The sequence below is a fragment of the Eptatretus burgeri genome, chromosome 10 (genome assembly GCF_056783735.1).
Source record: "Eptatretus burgeri isolate ZD-2024b chromosome 10, Ebu_testis_v1, whole genome shotgun sequence".
NCBI classification, from domain to species: domain Eukaryota; kingdom Metazoa; phylum Chordata; class Myxini; order Myxiniformes; family Myxinidae; genus Eptatretus; species Eptatretus burgeri.
Window position 1 is genome coordinate 7376780 of NC_140970.1, and position 23276 is coordinate 7400055.

Genomic DNA, 23276 nt, shown 5'->3' on the forward strand with positions numbered 1-23276 from the left:
AGAGAAAAAGAACAAGGACAAATGTGTCCAAGAGCCGCGTCCTAAAGGTTTTGTCTTCACCAGAAGAAGAATATAAGTTGTCCGAAAGACTATTTTGAAGGATCTTGTTTTGGATGAAAGATTCATTACAGAAAATCGAAACATCCGCATTTTTATCACAACAACAATAACAACAACAACTTCCGATATTTCGTCACGTGCCTTGATGGAGCCAATAACGAGACCCATCATGGAGGTGCCTCGTTCATGACGAGAAAAAAGTGTATTTATGAAATAACTACACATTAAATGGAATAATCTTTAAATAGTAACGTGAACTTTTCGAACCTTTAAAGTAAATGTCCGAATATATTTAAAAGTTAATGATAGACGCTCTCAAAAGGCACCCTCAATGTGAGGATGTGTACAGGTGTTTAGTATTTAAGGAGATCCGGATCCTGTATATAAAAGAGCCGCATCCTAAAGGTTTTGTCTTCACCAGAAGAACAAGAAGAAGAACAAGAAGAAGAACAAGAACAACGCGGAGCTCTCTTGGAGCCACGTTCGCTACGCGAGACGTGGCTGAAAATGGAGTGTGACAATAAGGGTATCTTTGCAGTTGTGTCAGCTTTGCCTGTTGGCGAATTAGCAAATGCACCACACGTGGACAAACAAGAAAAACAGAGTGCAAACATCTTCGAAGAATAACTGTCCAGTTGTAGAAAAAAAAAACAGCAAACATACAAAACCAGCCTTTTCACCAAGGTCTTTGCAAACAAAAAAAATTGTTTTTGACTGCACATGGACATGGGGACAGACATTTGAAGGGGCACAATGATAAGTTTGCAGGAAAGTTTGAGGGATTTGAGGGGAGCAGCAGAGTCAGAGGTTCCAGGAGATTTGGACACATCACAATGCGTGCACTCGACTCAAAGCATGCCTTTAAATGCAGGTTGGTGCATGCAAACTGGATTTAATGGCTGGAGGAGAGATTAAGCATCAGCTGACCAAGCAGTGTCAGAGGAGAGAGAGTTTGTGAGGTAGGGATGCAATGATAACCTGGAAGGGGTAGGGAGGGGGTAATGGAATCCTGACAGGGGGTAGGCAGCAGAGGAGTGGAAGTTTCAATGGAATGGCTGATGAGGAGGTCAAATCTTGAAGAGGTGAGGAAAAGTGAGGTAACACGTGAGGTGAGGTAATACAGTCTGGCACCCTGCCCTGCTCACCAAACTCTCTTCCTATGGTATCTAAGGCCATCTCATGGCTCGCAGACTTCCTCTCCTGTTGCAGCCGTGTGGCTCTGAAAGTTCTCATCCCCTCTTCCTGTCCAGGCTGGAGTTCCTCAAGGGAGCGTTCTGGGCCCTGTTCTTTTTCTGGTTTTCATCAATGATCTCTCCGACTCTCTGGAAAATCCTCTTTATCTCTTTGCTGATGACTCCACCCTCTGCCGTTCCATCTGTCATCCCTCAGACCGGCAAGCAGCAGCGTCTTCACTCTCTGCAGATCTGGATAAAATCACAAGCTGGTCCAACACGTGGAAGATATCCTTAAACCCTGACAAATCTCACAGTCTCACGATGCCTCTCCGAAAGGACCGCCTGAAAACCCCTCCCCCATCTACTTTCTCAATAATCCTCTCGAAGAAGTCTTTTCATTCAAGTTTCTGGGTCTCACTATCTACCATGACCTTTCCTGGGAAAGCCACATTTCCAAGCTGGCCTCCAAAGCCATTCACCGACTGGGAATCCTCCGTCGTGCCAAGTCCTTCCTTGGTACACCTGAGATCCTGACCACTTACAAAGCTTCCGTCCACAGCCTGATGGAGTACTGCTCTCCCCTTTCTCAGCTTCATGCTGTGGAAACCAAGGAATTTAGGATCATTGGTATTTCCCGTGATGAGGATGCGTCTTTGGGATGAGTCTCTCACTCTCACCACAGACAAGTCGGTGGTCTGTCTGTCTTCTACTCTTCTACCCTCTCCTCTCTGGCCTCGACCCCTGCTCTGTCTGAGATATGTCCCCCCCCCCCCCATATTTCCGCAAGGCGCTCAATGCCCGCCAGCAACCCCCTTCTGGTAAAACTACCAAAATCATGAATCACTGTTCACCTTCACTCTTTCATTCCTCTTTTTTTTACTGCCTTTGGAACAAACTCCCACACTCTCTTCAATCCCACTCTTCCCTCCAGATATTCAAAAGAGCTGTTCACCACAATCTCTTATTTTCCCCCAACCAAAACCACGATCTTTTCTTCCCCTGCTAATCCACCCCAAACCCACCTCCTTCAAATTACCTACTTTCCTTCCTGAGAGTCCCTGTAGTGTAAGGACCGGAAAGTGCCTGTAGTGTCCATCTTGTTTACCCTGTGTACCCCGCCCCATCCTTCTCCCTTCCACAGATCTCCTCACGTCTCTGTTCAACACTGCTTTTTTCTTTCCCTCCCCCACCCCTTCTCTCTTGTCTCCTACTCCCCTTGTTGTACGTTATGTGGGGGATAGCTCTCGTACGAGCCTTAGCAGTGAAAAGTTGGGGTGGTGAAGTCCAAAAATGGGAGGGGAAGATGGGAACATGGGAAGTCTAAAATGGAAGATGTGGAGGGGAAGGACCTTAAGCAGGAAGTAGGCAGAATTCACATATCAGTGGACATGGGAAAGCAGGACCACAAACACCAATGAGAATAACAGAGTGGGAGGAGGACACATGGATGATTCATAACGAGGTAATCATGGGCAGGAACAAAGAGTCTAGTTTCATTTCCTTCCAAGATGAACATACAATAAATAATTGTGCCACGATTCAACCATCGCTGCAGTTATGTAATTTTCAATAACATTTGAACATGCCCTTCCGAATATCCATCAACTGAATGTTGATGGTGTTGAGGTGGAAGGGCAGTCTGCAAAGAGCTTGCATGCAGCATAATATTGCACACCTGCAGTTTCCGGTGGCAGGTACAAGGAAAAAGGTCATCTTTGGGTTGTTCCACCAGTTCCATTCCCTGTCGAATTTTTGGCACAGACGTGTGCCGTTTTGCATAAGCCTGAAGAAAAGTCAAGAACGATTTCAAATACAATCATAGAAAATCGCAAGACCAAAATTACACTTGTGACATTGTACAGTATAATTGGTGAAGGTCATGAAAGCGATGTTTATTGGAGAAAATCTTGGTAATGTGATTAGGGTTAATGAAATAAATGTTTGAACTGTGACAATTAACTCACAAAATTGGATGCCGAAAATTGTCAGATGTCCATTTTTGTGTTCCGTCAACAGAAATGCCTTCCCATGACCACAGCTTTTCGTAACAACCGTCCTTATTTAGGAAGAGAGAAAAACTCTCCGCACTACAGGGCTTATGATATTAAACATATATTTTTAACTAATTTGCTAAAACACGAAAAAACAGATTATATGCAGACATTTTTGGATCATTCGGATCATTGGCATCTCCCGCAATGAGGCTGAGTCTTTGGGCCTCTCACTGTCTCACCGCAGGTTGGTCGGTGGTCTTTCTGTTTTCTCTCCAGCCTCACCCTCCCCCCCCACTACTCTCTCTGCGATATGTCCCCACCACATTTCCGCAGGGCGCTCAAGGTCCGCCAACAACCCCCTTCTGGTAAAACTACCAAAATCACGAATCGCTGCTCACCTTCACTCTTTCATTCCTCTTTTTCCCCGCCTTTGGAATAAACTCCCTCACTGTATTCAATCTCATTATTCCCTCCAGGCCTTCAAAACAGCTGCTCACCACCACCTCTTATCATCCCCCATCCAAATCCTCGATCTTTTCTACCCCCGATAATCCAGCCAAGCCCACCTCCTTTAAATTCCCTGCTTTCCTTCCTGAAAGTCCCTGTAATGTCCATCTTGTATTCCCCATGTTCCCCGCCCCCATCCCTCTCCCCTCCACAGATCTCCTAATGTCTCTGTTCCCCACTGTTTTGTCCTTCCCACTCCCTCCCCTCTTCTCATGCCCCCCTTGCTGTGCGTTGTGTGTTAGCTCTCACACGAGCCTCGACAAGGTATCCAAAAAAAACAAACAATTCATGCATATGGAGACTGGTGTCATACGAGCTTTCTCTTCCTACATCTATATTAATATTTCGGCACGCCCCTTTCTTTGTTCCACCATCAGATTTTTGTTACTGCATGAAATGAAACAAGATTTGGCAAATATACTAATGATATTATTGTCTTCCTTAAGAGGCCCCTCAAAATTCGTTTTGATGCATTTTCACAAACTCCAACGGATTCCATTCAAATTCGGTACGATTATGGCTTTTGGTCCAACTTAGGTCATTGGCTATAAATTTTTTCCATAACACTTCCGATATTCGAAAAAAATCGATAAATCGATATCCCTTATGGGATTTTCCATTCAAATCCACTCAAGTTTAAGGCCTACGGGGGACGCAAATTTCCGCTTTGCCCCGGGCACTGTTTACCTCCACTACGCCAAGCTGTTAGGGTTAGGGTTAGGGTTTGGGTTAGTGTTAGGGTTAGGGTTAGCTACCCTAATGCTAACCCTAACAGCTAACCCTAACCCTAACAGCTAACCCTAACCCTAACAGCTAACCCTAACCTTAACCCTAACAGCGAACCCTAACCACTAACCCTAACCCTAACCGCTAACCCTAACCGCTAACCCCTAACAGCTATTCAGGAAATTTGCAAGAAAGCCCAGGCAACGCCAGGCTTTATTGCTAGCCCGAGCAATGCCGGGCATTACTACTCGTGCATGTATATATGGGAATTGCATCTTTAGCATTTTCATCAACTATGGTTTCTGATGGTAGCAGCTTTTTGTCTCTGCTTTGAGCGACTTGCCTCCAAAGGTAAGAAAACGATTATGGAACCTGGACCCCTGTGCCACACAAGTACTCGCTGTTAAGGTCCTGACTAATAGAGCTTACCATGCATACACCCAGTTTAGGCCTCCATTATAGAGTGAACGAGATTCCTGAGTGGTTTGGAAAGGACATATCAAATTTAAAGTGGACATGTAGCTTAGTTGCAATCTGTGAAAGACACACAACTGCTTCACCGCTAAATGTAGTGTCACTGCTTCTGATACCCATGGTATTAATCAGTCCGAAGGCTTTAGAAGTTTTTCAGGCAGGGATAACGGCAGACCGCCACCTCTCCAACCCGTTTCCCCGACACCATGTTAAAGTAATCAATTCAAGGATGCTTTTCTGCCTCAATGGGTGTTATCAGCGTGGAGTGGATTCCCTACAAAATACGGGTTGGCAAACTATCCCATGTAGAATTACATCCAAATATCACATCACATCTGTCCTGTAGACCAAACCAATGTGCCACACCTGCACTTGTTGCAAAGGTCCTGCCCAACAGGGGGAGCGCCTGCAACACATCCAACCGGTTTAAGTCCATCCATTATACAGTTAAAGAGGTTTATGAATTGTAGCCAAGAAAAAAGGACACCTCGGATGGAGAGGAAGGGGCAGTAAAACAAACATGAAAAAAAGAGCAATCAGAGATTGCAGACCTTCGTCAGGACTTGTTTTGTGTGACGTGTTGTGTGGTGTTTGCGTAGTTTTGTGTCGTTCATTTTGAATGGCGTTTGGGTCCTGGTGTGTTATGTAATTAATAAGAGACATAATTAGAACTGCCACTTCATAACTGCTGGCAGTGATGACCGGGTACCAAGACGTCCCGCTTTAATGCAACCCCACTTTGATCGGACACCTGACCCTGACACACGATGGTTTTTTTTTAATATTACTATTCAATTGAATTCAGAATGGGACAAAATAAATTCGATTCAAAGCAAATGGAAGACCAAATAGGAACAGTCCTGCATTGGAGTCATCAGAAGGAACTCAAACAAGAAAAAAAAAAGAAAAAAAAAGATGAAGTCATCAGGAGGAACCTGGATAGGATTCGCAATTTCAGCTGCTACTCCTCGACCCTCAAACCCATCCAGGCACTGCCAATATGTGTGAACCTTTTGTTCCTCATGGATAGGCAGTCAATTGTGTAAAGTTTCACCTCAAACTGTTCAACCATTTCGGAGAAGAAGATTTTTGAAGGTTTATTTGTAAAAAAAAAACAAATTAACAATATGGCTGCCAAATCACGTGACCATCATGTCATCAAATTTTTTTTGTGGAACACTTCTAGTCTTAGGGGATTTCACTGCATCAACTGGAGCTGTTTGGGATGGTTATGAGACATGTGGGATGGTTATGAGACTTGGTATTCCAACACTGGCAGTGTGGCAAAGAAGATTGACCATGTGATTGTAGATGATCGCCGGGGGATGACCCAAAACTGCGGGGTCCACCAGAATGCTCACTTCCTCAATATCGACCACAGGCGTGTGGCAGCAACTCTGAAGTTGAAGCTTAAATCCGGGAGAATTTATACCATCCCAGCCTTGGCTGGATGTTGGCAAGCTCAAGGATGAGAGGGTAGCTCTGAGGAGTTTTCGAACAGGCTGAGTGGGGATTTGAGGGGTCTGGGTGCTTTGGGGAATCCTGAAGAGTTGTGGAGTGTCTTCAAGACCACCCGCCTTGATGTTGCCGAAGGATATCTTTGAACTCACTGTAGGGCGATAAAAATTTTTGTCTCCAAAGGGACACTTGATACCATTGACCAGAGTCGCAGGGCCAAGCTTAATGGCAGAACTGAGCTGTTCAGGGAGCTGAGGCATAAAACTGTACATGCACTGAGGGTGGACAAGGAGGCCTGTGTGCAAGGAATCTGTGAGGGGGTAGAGCATCACCTGTGGACATGCGATTCACGTCCTGCTTGCAGGGGAATTCACGCATTGCATTCCTCCAAGCCCATCCCTCGGTGTACTGCAGTTAGAGCAGAGGGTGGACGGCTCTTGAGAGAGGAATCCACAGTGAAGGCCCGCTGGGCTGGTTACTTTGAGCTGCTGTATCAGACTGATCCACCAGCAGATGAGTTGGATGTCAGGGTGGTTACGATCCCTATTGCTGACCCTCCAATCAACTGTGATCCACCTTTGTTTGTGGAAACACAGCTGCGGTGAACCAGTTGAAATGGGGTGAAGCTCCTGATATTTGTGGCATCCATGCTGGACTTCTCAAAGCTAGTGGAAATGCTGCAATCGTGTCGTTGTATGCAATTCTGTGTTCTGCCTGGAACATAGGCATCATCCCAACAGACTGGAAGAGGGGCCTTGTTGTCCCTCTCTGGAAAGGGAAGGGTGATCGCAAAGACTGCAACAACTACCGAGGGGTGATATTGCTCTCAGTACCGGGCAAGGTCTTTACTCAGATAATTTTTGATTGGGTTCACCACCATCTGCTTGAGCAGCAGCACCCAGAGCAGTCAGGCTTTCAACCAAAAGGGTCAACAATTGACTGTATCCTTGCTCTTCATGTCCTCACCGAATGCAGATGAGAGTTTTGGCAGGGGGGTGCATGCAGCCAATGTTGATCTCTGCAAAGTGTTCCATTCAGTCAATCGGGATGCCCTCTGGAGGATTCATGGTGTTCGTGGGGTGCCACCAAAACTGATCAATCTGATGTCTGAACTATACTCTGGTACTGAGAGTGCTGTAAGATGTGGTGATACCATCTCTGACTTATTTCCAGTTGATACTGGAGTTCGTCAGGGGTATGCACTGGCCCCCACACTTTTCAGCGCTTGTGTGGACTGGATTCTGGGGAGGATGTCAGAGACCAAGCTGCGATGCATCATTTGGGAATGTCAAGATCTCTGACCCTGATTTCACAGATGATTCAATCATCTTTGCAGAGACTCTAGATATCTTTTTGGGGGCCCTCGAGGTGCTGATTGAGGAGTCGGATCCGCTGCGAATACGGATTTCCTGGGTAAAAGCGAATATCCAGGCTTTCAATGACATATTGGATGCTGCTGTCTTATCTGCACCCATTTGTGGTGAGCATGTTGAGGTCATGCAGAGATTTACTTACCCTGACAGTGATATTCATGTCTCTGCTAGCTGAGCCAGAGGTCAATCGACGTCTGGGGAGTCATGGATTCACTGGATCATGGGGTGTGGTGCTGTCAGGACCTGTGCAGGAGGATGAAAGTCCGAGTCTTCAGGTCCTTGGTGCTTCCAGTCTTGCTCTCCGTATGTGAGACTTGGACTCTAACCAGGGATCTGAGATGGTGATTCAATTCCTTTGGTACCAGGTCTCTTCTGAGAATCCTTGGCTATCGCTGGTCGGACTGTGTGCGCAACGAGCGGTTGCTGAGACTCAAATGAGATTTGTTACCTGCATAGTCTGCTATTGTCAGCTGTGGCTGCATGGACATGTGGCTCATTTTCCTGATGCTGATCCTGCAAACCAGATTCTTTCAGCAAGGGAGTCTTTTGAGTTGAGGATGCCAATGGGCTGACCACATGCCTCATGGTTGCAGCAGGTTGATCAACATCAGATCAGCAGCAGGTTGATCATGGAGATCGGGATGGGCCAGGCATCTGCCTGGGGGATGGCCAGACAGAGGCCCCTGGAGTACTGGCAGAAATTGGACGCAGCAACGCGCTGCTCTAGCGCATGCTTCCATACCTGACCTGACCTATAATTCTCTCGCTCAGTTTTAATAATCTATGCCAACTCGCCAAAGCACTGCCAACATCACTGTGTTTATGCCTGGTGAAAGGGTCCAGCAAATTAAGGTGAGCAAACAATTACAATTCCTATGATTATGCACATCTGTTTGCTGCCACCAACTTTCGACACCTGAACATAACAACTCTCTGATAATGTTGGTGCTACCTTTTCCCCTTAACTGTAAACACAGATTATAACTAGAGCACAAACTTACACATTATTTTCAACGTCATTCTTCCCTCAAGGTCTTCAAAACAGCTGTTCACAATCATCGCAGATCCACATTCTCTCCAATCTCATTCTTCCCTCCAGGTCTTCGATACAGCTGTTCACCACCATCTCAGATCATCCCCAATCCAAAACCATGATCTTTTATACCCTCAATAACCCACCCCAAGCCATTCTCTGTCCAAATAGCCAGTTTTCTGCCCTGCAAGTTTCCTTCTGTATCCATCTTGTCCTTTCCTGCCCCCCATTCCTCCCCACACCCATTGTTTGTCCCAGTCTCCCTCTATCTTGGCCTTCAACTCTGCTCTTGGTGTTCCCCTCTCTCTCTGTGCTGTTCCTTTTGTCCTGTTAAGTCCTGATCTTTTCAATGCACCAGCTTTCCACAAGCCTCGACTATGTATGCAAAAAACGCCCAAAACACCTTTGCATCCATTCCTCAGGCCACTTGCATAAAGATGGCATGAACACAAGTTTGCAGCAATCGCAGTGGAATGAAACAACGCTTCCCGAAAAGATCACCAAGTTCGAAGGATAATCAAACAAACACAGCCAACAGCTGAGGCACAAACAGCATTTCTCGAGAAATGGCTGAATTTTGCAATCATGCTGAGAATGTTGCCAGTCAAGTCGACTTCAATAATAGTAGAAACAGCGCTAGCCAAGATCATGTGCTGCAGAGGTCAGGTTACATGGAATGTTATTTTTTTTGGAAAGAAAAAGATATGGCACAATAAACTCAAATTAAGACAAACATTAACTTTGAAGAACAGTCCACAGAATTCATTTCTGTCGAATTGGGAATCTGCTGTATAACATTAAGAGAATATAAGACCCGTCGCTTCGCTGACGGAAATACCAATCTTTGCTGTGATGGCTCATCAAGAAGAAAAAGGATTCTGAGTGCAGGGATAACCTGCGTCACAAGTTGGTGTTTGCAGTTTCGCACATGTACCCATGTGTCCATTAAAAAAAACAAAAAAAAAACTTTTTTTCATCACAAACCTTCCCAGGAGTTCCCTGAATTCACCGCAGTTCGATTTATTGAAATTGCTAATATGTTCTCAAGTTATAACACGACAAACAGACACGGCTCCTTTTATAATACAGATATAGATCTGTATAATCATAAATAAAAAAATAAAATTTCATCACAAACCTTCCCGGGAGTACCCGAATCCACCGTAGTTTGGTTTATTGAAATTGATATACATATACATATACATATACATATACATATACATATACATATACATACACACACACACATACATACAGGGTGTCCCAAAAAAATGTACTCACATTTTGGCTCCTCATAACTCATTGAATTTTTCATTTCTTTTAAGATCAAATTGACCCTAATAATGGCAGAAGTATGACTAGGTTTTGAAGAAAGAAAATTTATCACAAAGTGCTACTGGAAGCAGGAAAACATCATGGAAGTGCAAAGACAATTTAGAAGACATTTTCACAAAGATCCACCAACACGACGCACCATTGCTCGCTTCCGAGATAAGTTTGAAACAGATGGAACTGTGCATGACGTCCATGAGGAGCGTTCAGGAAGACCACGGTCATCAACCACCCCCCGCAAAGGAAAATCAATTGCTGGAAACCCTCCACCGATCCCCACAGAAATCTGTACGACAAATGGTTTGTGAGACAGGAATCCCAAAATCAAGCGCCCATCGCATTTTGAAGCGAATTAATTGGAAAAGTTACATTCCAAAATTAATCCTCGCTCTAAATGAAGACGATCCTGACCGGAGAGCTGAATTTTGTGAGTGGTACCTGGGCAAATGCGAAGAAGATGCAGCATTTCCATCCAAAATTGTTTGGAGTGACGAGGCCAGCTTCAAGTTAAATGGCTCAATTAACCGACACAATTGCACGTACTGGGCTCCTGAAAATCCGCGTGTTACTACGGAACACCATTTAAACTTACCAGGGGTTACTGTGTGGTGTGGGATATCAGCATTGGGCATCCTAGGGCCATTCTTTTTTGACCAAACTGTCACTGGGGATGTTTACTTAAAGTTGCTGCAGGAATCCGTCGGTCCACCTGTCGAAGAGATATTTGGTGATGAAGAGATTTACTTTCAGCAAGATGGAGCACTTCCCCACTACCACCGTGATGTAAGGGCCTATCTCAAAGCAACTTTTCCGAACAGATGGATTGGGTGAAGAGGTAGTGTTGAATTCCCTGCACGTTACCCAGACCTCACTCCAATGGACTTCTTTTTATGGGGATATCAAAAAGAGAAGGTTTACGGCTCAAAACCAGCAACAGTCGATGACCTGAAAGAGGAAATTGAAAGACAATGTCTTGCAGTTCCAAATGAAATGATTCGTAAAGCTGTTGAATCCATTGGTCCGCATTATCGGCTGTGTTTGGAACGTGATGGTCGTCAGTTTGAACATTTGTAAACATGCATTTATATGTTTAACCATTGATCTTGTTTCTAAGTCAATAAACAACGCATTTATTATCATTTAAAGAGCGAGTACATTTTTTTGGGACAATATATATATATATATATATATATATATATATATATATATATGTATATATATATATATATATATATATATATATATATATGATTGCACTGAAGATTTAGCTTTGTTTTTATCATGTGCATCATGTGTATTCTCACCTCTAAAAGACTCTGATAGTAGCAGAATATCTTTTCAGACATCAGATTGTTTCGAATGAACTCCTGGCCCTCTTTCGCAATCTTCTGCGCCTGTGACAAATACAATTTAAATTACACCAGAACAACAAAATAAATAATGAAAAGAACCATGACTAGAATTAGGATGAAAAATTTCAATAACCTTGTGATTTCCACGATCAAAAATACTAATCTAGAAGTTCTACAAGTGACCACAGCTCACCCCATCACTCAGGAAGCGTAATCCAACAAACCCAGCTATCTATTTACAGCAGGGTTTCTTAACCGGGGGTATCCATACCCCTTGGGTGTATGGGAACTAAATGCTGGGGGTATGGGACTCGATCTCTGAATATTTGTACATATTTGATTTACTAATTTATAGTTGGTTAGAATGTTAGATTATATTAAACGAGCACTGTTATTCAATATTCACTGTTATTCAATGTTTGTATATTTGTAATTTTTCGGTTATTATTTTTTTTTTTTGTAAATATATATGATAAATGCTTATGATTGCCTTTCATATTCTATTCCTAGCTATCCATATCTAAAATAAATTCAAGCTATTGACATCTTTGGAATTCATAGTCAACTAATAGGACTGGTGATGATGATGATTTTGACAGTCAAGCGAAAGGGGTATGGGACCATGTTGGGCAATCCATTGGGGGTCTGGAATCATCAAAAGGTTAAGAACTCCTGATTTACAGGATCAGTCACTGAAATATTTTCAGTCCCTTGAACTTCAGGACCTCATCATGAGGTATAAATTGCTGAGTTGACGATATAGTGAAGCGATTAAAAAAAATAAAATGACCATTTTTACAGCCATTTTTCCCTGCTGAGCAGGGGTTAACTTTTTCTTGAGGCAATGTTTTATGGCCGGATGCCCTTCCTGACGCCAACCCTGGTCGCCTCTTAGGACACACAGGGATATGGTACACCTATTCTAACCGGGGAATACACCGGGACCAGTGCACTGGTACTCATTTCGCCGACCTCGGAAGGATGACAGGCTGAGTCAACCCCCTGGTGTTAATTCAGCAGCCAACAGGGCTTGAACTCAGGACCCTGGGATCCCAAGCTGCCACCCTAACCACTAAGCCAACACCAGACTTCGACGATATAGTGAAGCTATTGTTCTAAGTTATTCTGTGAAAAGGCAGAAGTATTTACATCCTACAAGGCCTTTGTGGAGTACTGCTCTCGCTGAATGGAGTATTTTTCACCTGATCGCCACCAAATTTTGCATACATGTTGGTAGTACCCAGGGTAACCCTTCCCCCCCCCGCCACCCCTGCCCCCATGAGAGTGGGGGAGGGGAGAGGAGACAACTTGCCAATACTCCTGAAGGGAGTGGGTGTTTCTAGTATTTATAAATACCCAGAACAATGAGTTGGGAAATCACATCAGTCTGTTGTGGGTTTAACATTTTGGGTCACAAGTATTCCAAATTATTTGGTTACTTTTAAACATTAGAATATGGTGGAAATAAGAATTAATATTTAGGAGGGCTAAGCGACTTGTGAATGTAATAGATGTTACCACATATTCACGAGATCGTAGTTTTTGTAAAAATAAAGAAATTAATACATAATGAGTAAAAATTAGTACAGTATTACTTTTGCTCAGGGCAACAACATAGAAATTGGATAGAAATATAAAATCAATAAATTAAAAAAAAATAAAACAATCTTCAAAATTGACCTCTTCATCATGATCCTTGGCCCATTGTAACTTGTCCATAAGGTCTCCAAGGTCACGACGAAATGGGACATAGTGCTTCCATGGAACAAGATCCTTATAAAAAAACTCATAGTATGATGAGTCTTGCTTGAGTACCAGACTCCCACCAGCTAGCAGGTAAGACAGGCGGTATGCAGCAACTGTACCATCCAAGTTGATCTGATACTTGTGCTGCAGAAAAGAAAATTAAAAAATTTAAACATAAAGCTTGCCAGTCAGGATTTCAAAAAAGATTCATAAAATGTTTTTTTTTTATTTCACGAAAATATTTTTTTAAATGTTATTTCCCATCTTGAAAAAAAGAGAGCTAAACAATAAGGACAGAAAATTCCATAAGGATGGTAAAAACAAACAGAGCTAACATCTTTATATTTAATCATGAAAATGTAGGAATAAAATAAGTTAGTGGATAATCTGGGGAAATATTTGCCAACACTTCTATCACGGTGACATGTATTAAAGAAATACAACATATAAAAACTTTCCTCCAATAATTAAATGTCAAATACTTCATGCAAATCAATAAAAAATGCACTCAAGAAAGATCATAAATTAAGTGAAGAAAGCCTCATTTTTCACACTGAACAGCAATGCAAACTTCAAGACTGATGGAAATATGGTCAAAATAACAATTTCTTGCAATGCTTCCAAAATTAAATTTCCAGTTTATGAGTTTTTGTCAAACATGAGAGAAACGGACACTATGTGCTCATTAATAAACAGTTGAGAAAATTTGTGATACAACACAGTAAGTCTTCAAAGTTCATCACAAAACTAAAGTGTAACACACATAACTCAGATTGGCATGATGAATATTAAGGATTTGACTGTTCACCATGGTCGTGATTTTGAGATATCAAAAAAAGTAAAAACAATCAGTTTCATTAATGTCTGAAAAGGATCTTGTTTATATTTTTTCTACATAATACATTTCTGGTGACTCATTAAACTTAACTGTGAGTCTCGCTCTTTCATGAGAATCAGTCTTGTATACTGGATTAAAAAAAGAAGCTATACAAAAAAAAAAAACATGGACCAAAGGAAAAAGATGGTAACACTCCAAGGACAGAGCTCTGTTGAATCCCGACCCAGACTAAACTGTCATCCTGGTGTATCGCAGGCTGGACAAGACATCAATGTGTGTGTTGTCCCTCGGGTGGACTTTAAACATCGTCCCTCTGCCACCATTAATTTCTGGATGTTAAAGATCCCTCGGTGTTCTTCATGAATAGTAGGTGAGTTATTGCTAACACACAAGCCAAATTCTAAATTTCTGCCCTAACCTACAAGTGGTGTTGTGTCAGCAGCACAGCTGTGCCTTCTTAGCCAATGATGCTTCTCACAGCCATGTGCTGCACACAAAAGAAGAAGCCACAGCATGAATCTTTGCATTTCCTATTGCTTGTTTGGCCTTCCTTTCGTTTGGCAGCTTTTCCTGCCGAAATCCCGACACTGAATGGTCTGGCTACACCAAGTCGAGCAGACAAGGAAATTAGAAATGGAAGAAAGCTACCACTTTAATAAAGTTTTATTCTTTAATGAATATTACATAAGCATAGCTTTTGTCTTTTTCAATCATGTCATTTTCATTTTAGGTTTTCAACATTTTTGGTATGCTCACCTACACTTGGTGTATCCATTTACAAAGCCTCCATCCACAGCTTGATGGAGTAATGCTCTCCCCTCTCGGCTGGCACCCCTGCCTCACACCTTGCTCAGCTTGATGCTGTGGAATCCAAGGCCTTCTAGATCATTGTACTCTCCCACGATGAAGCTGAGACTATCACTGTCCCATCGCAGACAGGTCGGTGGTCTCTCTGTCTTCTACCCCTTCCTTCCTACTGCCTCATTCCTGCTTTGTCCCCCCAGGTTTCTGCAGGGCACACATGGTCCACCATTAACCCCCTTCTGGTGAAACTCACAAAATCCAGAATTACTGCTCACATCCACTCATTTGCTCCTTCCTCTTTTTTCCCCAACTGTGGAAACAACTTCCACATTCTCTTCAATCTCATTTTACTCTCCAGGTCTTCAAGACAGCTGTTCACCACCATGTCAGATCATACCCAAACCAAAACCAAGATCTTTTCTACCCATATTAATCATCTCCTCCTCCCAGCCACACGACCCTCACCTCCCAGCCCACCTCCTAAATTTCCAGTTTTTTCTTCCTGAGAGATTGCTTCTGTATCCATCTTGTCTGCCTCAAGCATCGTCCCACAACCCTCATTCCTTCCCATATCCATTATTTGTCCAAGTCTCCCTCTATTTTGTCCTTCAACCCTGTTGTTGGTGTTTCCCCCCTCTCTTTCTACTGTTCCTTTTGTTCTGTTGCATCCTGATCCTTTCTCGCTCTTCCACGAGCCTGGACTTTGTATAAAGAAAAGAAGCAAAATAAAGTCTGATAAATGATTGGGGGTGTTAATGGTAGTGATGTTAGCAAACTTCCAGGTAGATGAGAGGCGACAAAAGGAGGACAGGGTGAAGAGAGTATAAAGTGGAGAAGCAAGAGCAGCAGAATAGCATTTGAGAACATAGACACTGTTGTCATCTGACCCCATTGCCAATGCAGAGTCGATGCAAGACTCAACACTCTCTTCGTTTTTGAGTGAGAAAGACACTGGCACTGGGTACGACACTAGTGAGAAAGACACTCAGTGGGCATTGGGTACGAGCGGGTAAGATGATGACTGAAGCAGTGGGTTGGGTCGACAAAATTTGGAGGCAAATACCGATTTCAACCATTGCAGTCTGAGGCCTTTACAGAGAGAAAGGGCATGGAGGAGAGCATACAACAGAAAAGTACTTGACATTATGCCACCAGGACTCTCAAATAAGGACTGGTTTGACAGAGTGGCAAGATTATGTTTACTGGCTTGCCCAATGATGGACACACTTGTGTGAGCCTCACTCAACTGAGGTTGTTCGCAGTCTCATTATCCTTCCATGCTGAGAAAGTAAGTTGAGTGACCGCAAGTGCCTCACGAAAGGATTCAGTGTACCAGGACACAAAGGATAAACTGGTGCATTTGAAAACTTTGTGAAAGCATTCCCATATTGGAATCAATATCAGATTTGGCAGACAAGGTAGCCCACTGTGAGAGGGCAGATTGTAGTCTCGGCCAGGTTACCTGTGTGAACAGGCAGATACTTTATCATTGTGGTCACTCTTTAACAACACTTGGAGACAAAATGGTCAGATGAGTAAATAGGGGCATCGGAGGAACACGAGAGTATGGATGGAAAGTAATTGGATCAGTGGAAAGACAAAATATACACTCGCACCCAAAACTCTCATGAGGACATGGTATAAGGAGCTCAGGGAAGACACCAGGGCCAAAGGAAAGGTGGAAAAGTAGGATGTACATTAAAAAAAAAGTCTCCTTGCACAATTCTCGATGCCTGATTGGATGGCCGCTGGTCTGTTGCATGGACTCCTCTGGATCCACATTCATCATGCTCCAAACACCAGCCTGCAAAATGTGATGCTGATGCGGCTACTATGGCTCGTGATCCCGACCCTCAGCTCAGATTTCAGAGGTGGGGAGCCTGGGACTACTTCGAAGCAGTTTCCGTCCAATAAATGAGTGTGCACTAGCAGACTTTTGTTGAGCTCTCGCCTGGCAAGTGAGAGCTAAATCAAGTCCGCTGTACCGCACAGCCACCCGGCCTGTGCTCTGACTCATCTGAACATTCTCCTTCAGAGCAGCACAACAGTGCTTCACTCTCAAACCATGTGGCCATCTTGCACACACTGCAAAACCTATTTCGCACGTGCAACACTGCCGCGAGGTAACTATGTGCTACCCAAGTGCCCTGCACTGCACTGCCACCTGGTGGATGTTCTGACTCAGTTGAATGGTCTTTCAGAGCAGTGCATGGGTGCCTTGCTCTCAAAAAGTGCTGCCATGTGAAGTACTTGTACTCATAAGAGGTACTCAATCAACAGCACTTAGATTGTAGCCTTGTACCTCTCTCTAACAATCTGTTCTCTCCCCCAAAAGGACTCTTATCAAGACCAATCCACATCTCTAATGAATCAGGCCCCTTATATATTCTCACTAGCCAGAGGGTCTCTGCTATACACCTTTTTACCTTCGACAATCATCCGCTGCGATTCACCAACCTGGTGACTTCCTATCCAAATGGCTCACCAGCCCACACTATGCCTGGATTATCCCATGTGGCTATGCTATGTTACTGCATGATTAAAATATGTTCGGACACCATGCTTTTCTGTCATCACCCACACAAATGCTGTTCCAAATGTGCTAATTACTCCATCACATACAAGTGTTGTACAGCCGAGCAAAGAGAATACACTTATGTTTCAGGTAGCTTAACACAAGTTTCTCAAATTAAATGGAACATTCATGTTATATGCAAAGGTCGCATCATAATTCACATTGCATTCTTATAAATCTCATAAATGACTGAAATTCAAAAACCATAGATGTCTTTACATTAGTTATGTCAGTACCTTCATGACATTAATAATGTCACCAAAGTACTGGAGAGGATTCTGGACAAGAGGATAAAGAAGAGGATGGAGATGTGGATCGGCGAAGAGTAACACCTGGGTTTAGAATGGGTAGGGGGACAACAGATGGGATGTTCACGCTGAGATAGCTGGTGGTGAAGAGACTTGAGGAACAAGGTGAAATGGCACCGGGGTTTGTGGATCTGGAGAAGGCCTACGACACTGTACCGAGAGAGATGGTGATGGCGACACTGATATGGATGGGAGTTCCAGAAGCAGAAGTTGAGTTTATGGAGCGGATGTACAAGGAAATGAAGGGAAGAGTTTTGGTTTGTGCTGGGATGTCAGATCAGTGTGAACATCGGTTTCAGGCCGGGAAGCACTATCAGTCCACTCATGTTTATCACAGTGATTGAGCTGGTAAGCAGAAGGGTAAAAAGGAAAGGTATTCTGGGGAGGATTTTGTATGCTGATTACCTGGCTGTTGTGGCGGAGAGTAAGTGGGAGATTCCGGAAGTACTGAAAGGAGGCATTCGGTAAGCATGGACTGAAGATGAGTATGTTGAAGACTGAGGTGATGTGAGTCAGGTAGCAGAGAAAATAAATGAATATCAGGTTAGAGGGGAAAGATCAGAGAGGGAAATAGATTTAAGTATCTAGAGGGGGGGGGGGACAGTGATCAGGGATGGTAGGTCAGAGGCAGAGGTGTGGAGGATGGTATGGGAGGGTGGAGGGAATGATGGCATACAGAAAAATATCAAGAATTTTGAAAGGGAAAGTTCAGGTGTCTTGTATCAAGCCAGCCTACCTTTACGGTTTGCAAACAGTGGCACTGACAGAGAGAGAATCAACAACAGAGGCTGCAGGTCGGCGAGAACAACTGGGTCAAGAGAATTGCAAGAGGGAACAGGGTGGATAGGAGGAAGGTGGATTAACTGAGGGAGGAAAATGAAATGCAAATAAGTTTGATGGGGAGATTGGTAAAAAGCCAGCTGAAGTGGGCTGGTCATGTGGTGCGGATGGGGGAAGAGAGAATGGCAAAGAAAGTGGATGAGTTGAAGGGGCGAGCGAGGAGGAAAAGAGATAGACCGCGGTTGAGATGGAAATATTGCGTGAGAAGGGATATCAATAAGGTGGGGGTGGTTGGAAAGTGGAGAGAGTTGACTGGGGGCAGACGGAAGTGGACGAGTATCGTGGTCAAGGCAGGACAGAAGATTGGTACCATTGGAGCTAACCCCTTGAAAAGGGAAGAGATGAGGAGATCTGTTATATATATGAAAAATTCTCAAGGCTGTCAAGAACATGGAATTTGATTGCTTTTGAGAACTCATAATATGTTTCGTTTTTGCACTTTTCACTTGTCTAAAGTGTGGAATGGGGGTGTGGGAGAGGGGAGGGGAAGGGCAAAGTTAACTAAATTCTGTTGCATAACATTACCTTTATCGAGAACATGAGGAGCAAACGCCAGATCAACCAAACCTACTGGACACTCATGCCAGCACAGTCTAACTATCACTGGATGATTAAACACCAGCTTCTTATTGGCTGAAAAAGTACAAAAGGCTCTTACACATTTATCATCATGGCTGTGCCAGCATGAGGAGACAGATGCACCACAATCCAGCTGCCGTAATCACGTCGATAGACAAATGCAAGCGTGCTTCAAAATAACACAATGGTCGTCATAATATCAATAAATAGCATTTTTCTTAAGATTTAATTAAACAAAAAAAAAACAGAAGAAGGGGTAATAATCACATTGAAGAAGTCAAAAAAGGAGATGGGGGTTACAGTTGGACCATACAAGGCTTCATCATGTTTGAAGAAGAAGAAATTTGTGATTGCTGCATCAATGATGTGAGGATGTTTCCTTGACATTTGAACAAGATCCAGCCTCTCCTGCCGACTGTCCCGGCCACGCCAAAAGGCCAGATTTGTCTTGTTCTGCCACACTGGTCCAGTATTAGCTTGGATATACATGAGATCCAGAGAAACCCTAATGGATTGGAGGAAGGAGAGAAGGAGAGAGAAAAAAAAGAGAGAGATAGAGAGACAGAGAAAGGCTGGTCAGTTACAGACAGGGTCAGAGACAGACGTTGAAACACGCAAGCATGCACGCACTTAACAAACACAATCCTTAACAGTGTCAAAGCATTTCAAAATTTCAGTCACAATCAATCAATTCCAATGAATAAAAGGTTGAGAAAACAATGACAGGCTGTTCTTCGGTTTTAGTAAGAGTCTGGGGTTTTGGAAGCTTATATGGGAAAAGGGGGAGGCGGCATTCATCATTGCATTAAAAATTGAAATATTAACTCACCAGCCAAAACAAGTCATCAACTCTTTGAGACGACATTAAATTGTGTCAAGTGACCATTTTAGGACATGTTTTTATATATTTTGATGTGGTCATGGTGACACAAAAGTGAAAAAAAATTCACTGTGACATGAATGAATCTTACAGAAATATTGTCATCGTTCCTGAGATTAGTTATTAATTGCATTGCTTTCCATAAATATTGTGCATGCTCAATGTATTTTTTTCGAAATTTTTTAACAGAGTGACCGTGATCTCATATTACAGAGTTCGTTTGATTAAAATACATAACTAGAACAGCACTCGGGAAGGGCAAACCTCCGCCAGACAGCAGTTCACGTTTTGTATCCCACTAATAGGCCTAATCTGCATCCGGACCTTAACTAAAATCTCATCGGATAGTTCTTGCTACCTACCCAACTTATCCACCAAGTTTTGTTTGAATCTGTCCAGAGTTTTGATATATTGTGCTATATACCGTTTTTAGCTCTATATCTCTATGGAGAAGAATCAGGTCAAAAAAATTCTGGAATCTGGCACTGGATATTCACCAAAATCTAATCAATTCTTCCTTGTCAAACACCCAAACTGTCCACCAAATTCCATCCGAATCCATTCACAACTTTGAGATATCATGCTTTATATTGTCTGTAGCCATATCACTCAATGGTGAAGAATTACTTTTCAAAAATTCTTGTATTCGGATTCGGATCTTCACCAATGTCTCATCAATTTGTCCTTGTCACACACCCAACATGTCCACCAAGTTTCGTCCGAATCCGTCCCCAAATTTTTGAGATGTCGTGCTATATATCGTTTTTGGCCCTATCTTTCTTTCAAAAAATTACTCTTATCCGGATCGGTATCCAGATCTTCACCAAAATCTGATCGATTCGTCATCACACACCCAACTTGTCCACCAAGTTTTGTCTGAATATGTCCATAACTTGAAATATCCTGCTCACAGACAGACAATCAAACAAGAAAGACGTCGTACAGAACACGATACTTTGAAATCCATAAAATAGATTTCACCTTGAAAATAATTGGTGGTTAAATTCAATGATAAAATATGCAAATCCTGTTCAAATTTCATGTCAATTTAATGAAGATTGACAATTTTAGAAACTTGGCCAAGATGTTGACCTTTTGACTCTTAGACTTCAAAAACAAATGGAGGTTCAATTCTGTGACCCGATGTGCAAATCCCGTTTGAATTTCATGTCAATCGCATGAAATTAAAGGATTTTAGAAATCTTTCCTAAGTTGTTGACCTTTGGCCGATGTTGACCTCAAAAATAATTGACCAAATATGCAAATCCTCTTCAAATTTCCAGTCAATCGGATGAAAACTGACAATTTTAGAAATTGGGCCTATGTTGACCTGTAGACCTCAAACATAACTGGTGGTTGAATTCAGTGACCTGGTATGCAAATCCCCTTCAAATTACAAGTCAATCGGATGAAAATTGAGGATTTTAGAAATCTGACGACAACTGACCGGAAGAGGAGCCTTGTTGTCCCTCTCTGGAAAGGGAAGGGTGATCACCAAGACTGCAACAACTACTGAAGGGTGGCGCTGCTCTCAGTGCCGGGCAAGGTTTTTGCTCGGATAATTCTTGATAGGGTTCGCCACCATCTGCTTCAGCACCAGCATCCAGAGCAGTCAGGCTTTACACCAAAGAGGTCAACGATTGACCGTATCCTTGCTCTTCGGGTCCTCACCGAACGCAGACGAGAGTTTCAGCAGGGGCTGCTTGCAGCCTATGTTGATCTCTGTAAAGCATTTGATTCAGTGAATCGGAATGCCCTCTGGATGATTATTGGTCTTCGTGGGGTGCACCAAAACTGATCGATTTGATGTCTGAACTCTACTCTGGTACTGAGTGCTGTGAGATGTGGTGGTACCATCTCTAACTTATTTCCAGTTGTTACTGGAGTTCGTCAGGGTGTGTGTACTGGCCCCCACACTTTTCAGCACTTGTATGGGCTGGATTCTAGGGAGGATGTTGGAGAGATCAAGCTGCGGTGCATCGTTTGGGAATGTCAAGATCCCTGACCTTGATTTCACAGGTGATGCAGTCATCTTTGCAGAGACTTTCGATATCCTTTTGGGGGCCCTCGCGGTGCTGAATGAAGAGTCGGAGCCGCTGGAATTACGGGTTTCCTGGGTCAAAACTAAGATCCAGGCTTTCGGTGACATCTTGGATGCTGCTGTCCTGTCTGTGCCTGTTTGTGGTGAGGATGTTGAGGTCATGCAGAGATTCACTTACCTTGGCAGTGATATTCATGTCTCTGCTGGCTGTGAGTCAGAGGTCAATAGACGTCTGGGTCGGGACTGGGAAGTCGTTGATTGACTGGATAATGGGTGTGGCGCTGCCGGTACCTGTGGGAGGACGAAAATCTGAGTCTTCAGGTCCTTGGTGCTTCCAGTCTTGCTCTATGGATGTGAGACTTGGACTCTCACCAAGAATCTGAGACGGAGACTTAATTCCTTTGGCACCAGGTCTCTTCGGAGAATCCTTGGCTATCGCTGGTCGGACTTTGTGTCCAATGAGCGATTGTTGACAGAGACTCAAATGAGATTTATTACCTGCATAGTCTGTGAGCGTCAGCTGCGGTTGTATGGACATGTGGCTCTTTTCCTGACGCTGATCCTGCTCACCAGATTCTCTCAGCGAGGGAGTCTCGTGAGTGGAGGAGGCCAATGGGCCGACCAGGTGCCTCGTGGTTGCACCAGGTTGATCGGTATCTCAAGGAGATGGGGATGGGCCAGGCATCTGCCTGGGGGATGGCCAGAAGAATGTAGGTAATTTGGTCACAGGAAATTTGGTCACCGGAAACTTGGTCACGGTAAAACGGTCACAAGGTAATTTGGTCACAGTAATTCGGTCACGGTAATTTGGTCACAGTATTATTATTATTATTTATTATTCACTGCATTTAAGGCCAGTAAGGCCCAAGAGCAGTAATAAACATTTTCATTTCATGGCTGGCGAATCTTGTTGGCATAATGACGTATTAACCAAGTTTACTGACTACTATAATGGAATCGGAATTTAAAAGTTGAGAGAGACAGAATCTCTCGGATGTTGTTTGGAATATATATTCTACGAAGATTATCGTAATTCGGACATTCAAGCATGAAATGAAATTCGTCTTCGACTATACACGACAAGTCTCAACGATGCTGTTATTAAAATTGGATTTGTGCCACTATTAACAGATTAAATTGTTTCAAATTAACATTTATTGTCTCTGGTTGTCTCAATTACA

At 43.3% G+C, this 23276-nt stretch overlaps 1 protein-coding gene across 5 annotated transcripts in view; it reads right to left on the reverse strand.

Annotated features, from left to right (window-relative positions):
* POGLUT2 (protein O-glucosyltransferase 2) overlaps window positions 1–23276 on the reverse strand; it is a 54750-nt gene that overhangs the window by 5998 nt on the left and 25476 nt on the right. For all 5 annotated transcript variants that reach the window (XM_085896982.1, XM_085896981.1, XM_085896983.1 and 2 more), the window contains exons 7-10: window positions 19442–19679; window positions 13165–13374; window positions 11437–11526; window positions 2911–3018 (exon numbers count right to left, since the gene is read on the reverse strand). In XM_085896982.1, the coding sequence (XP_085753108.1) occupies window positions 2911–3018; window positions 11437–11526; window positions 13165–13374; window positions 19442–19679 (646 nt within the window). The remainder of the gene's footprint in view (window positions 1–2910; window positions 3019–11436; window positions 11527–13164; window positions 13375–19441; window positions 19680–23276) is intronic.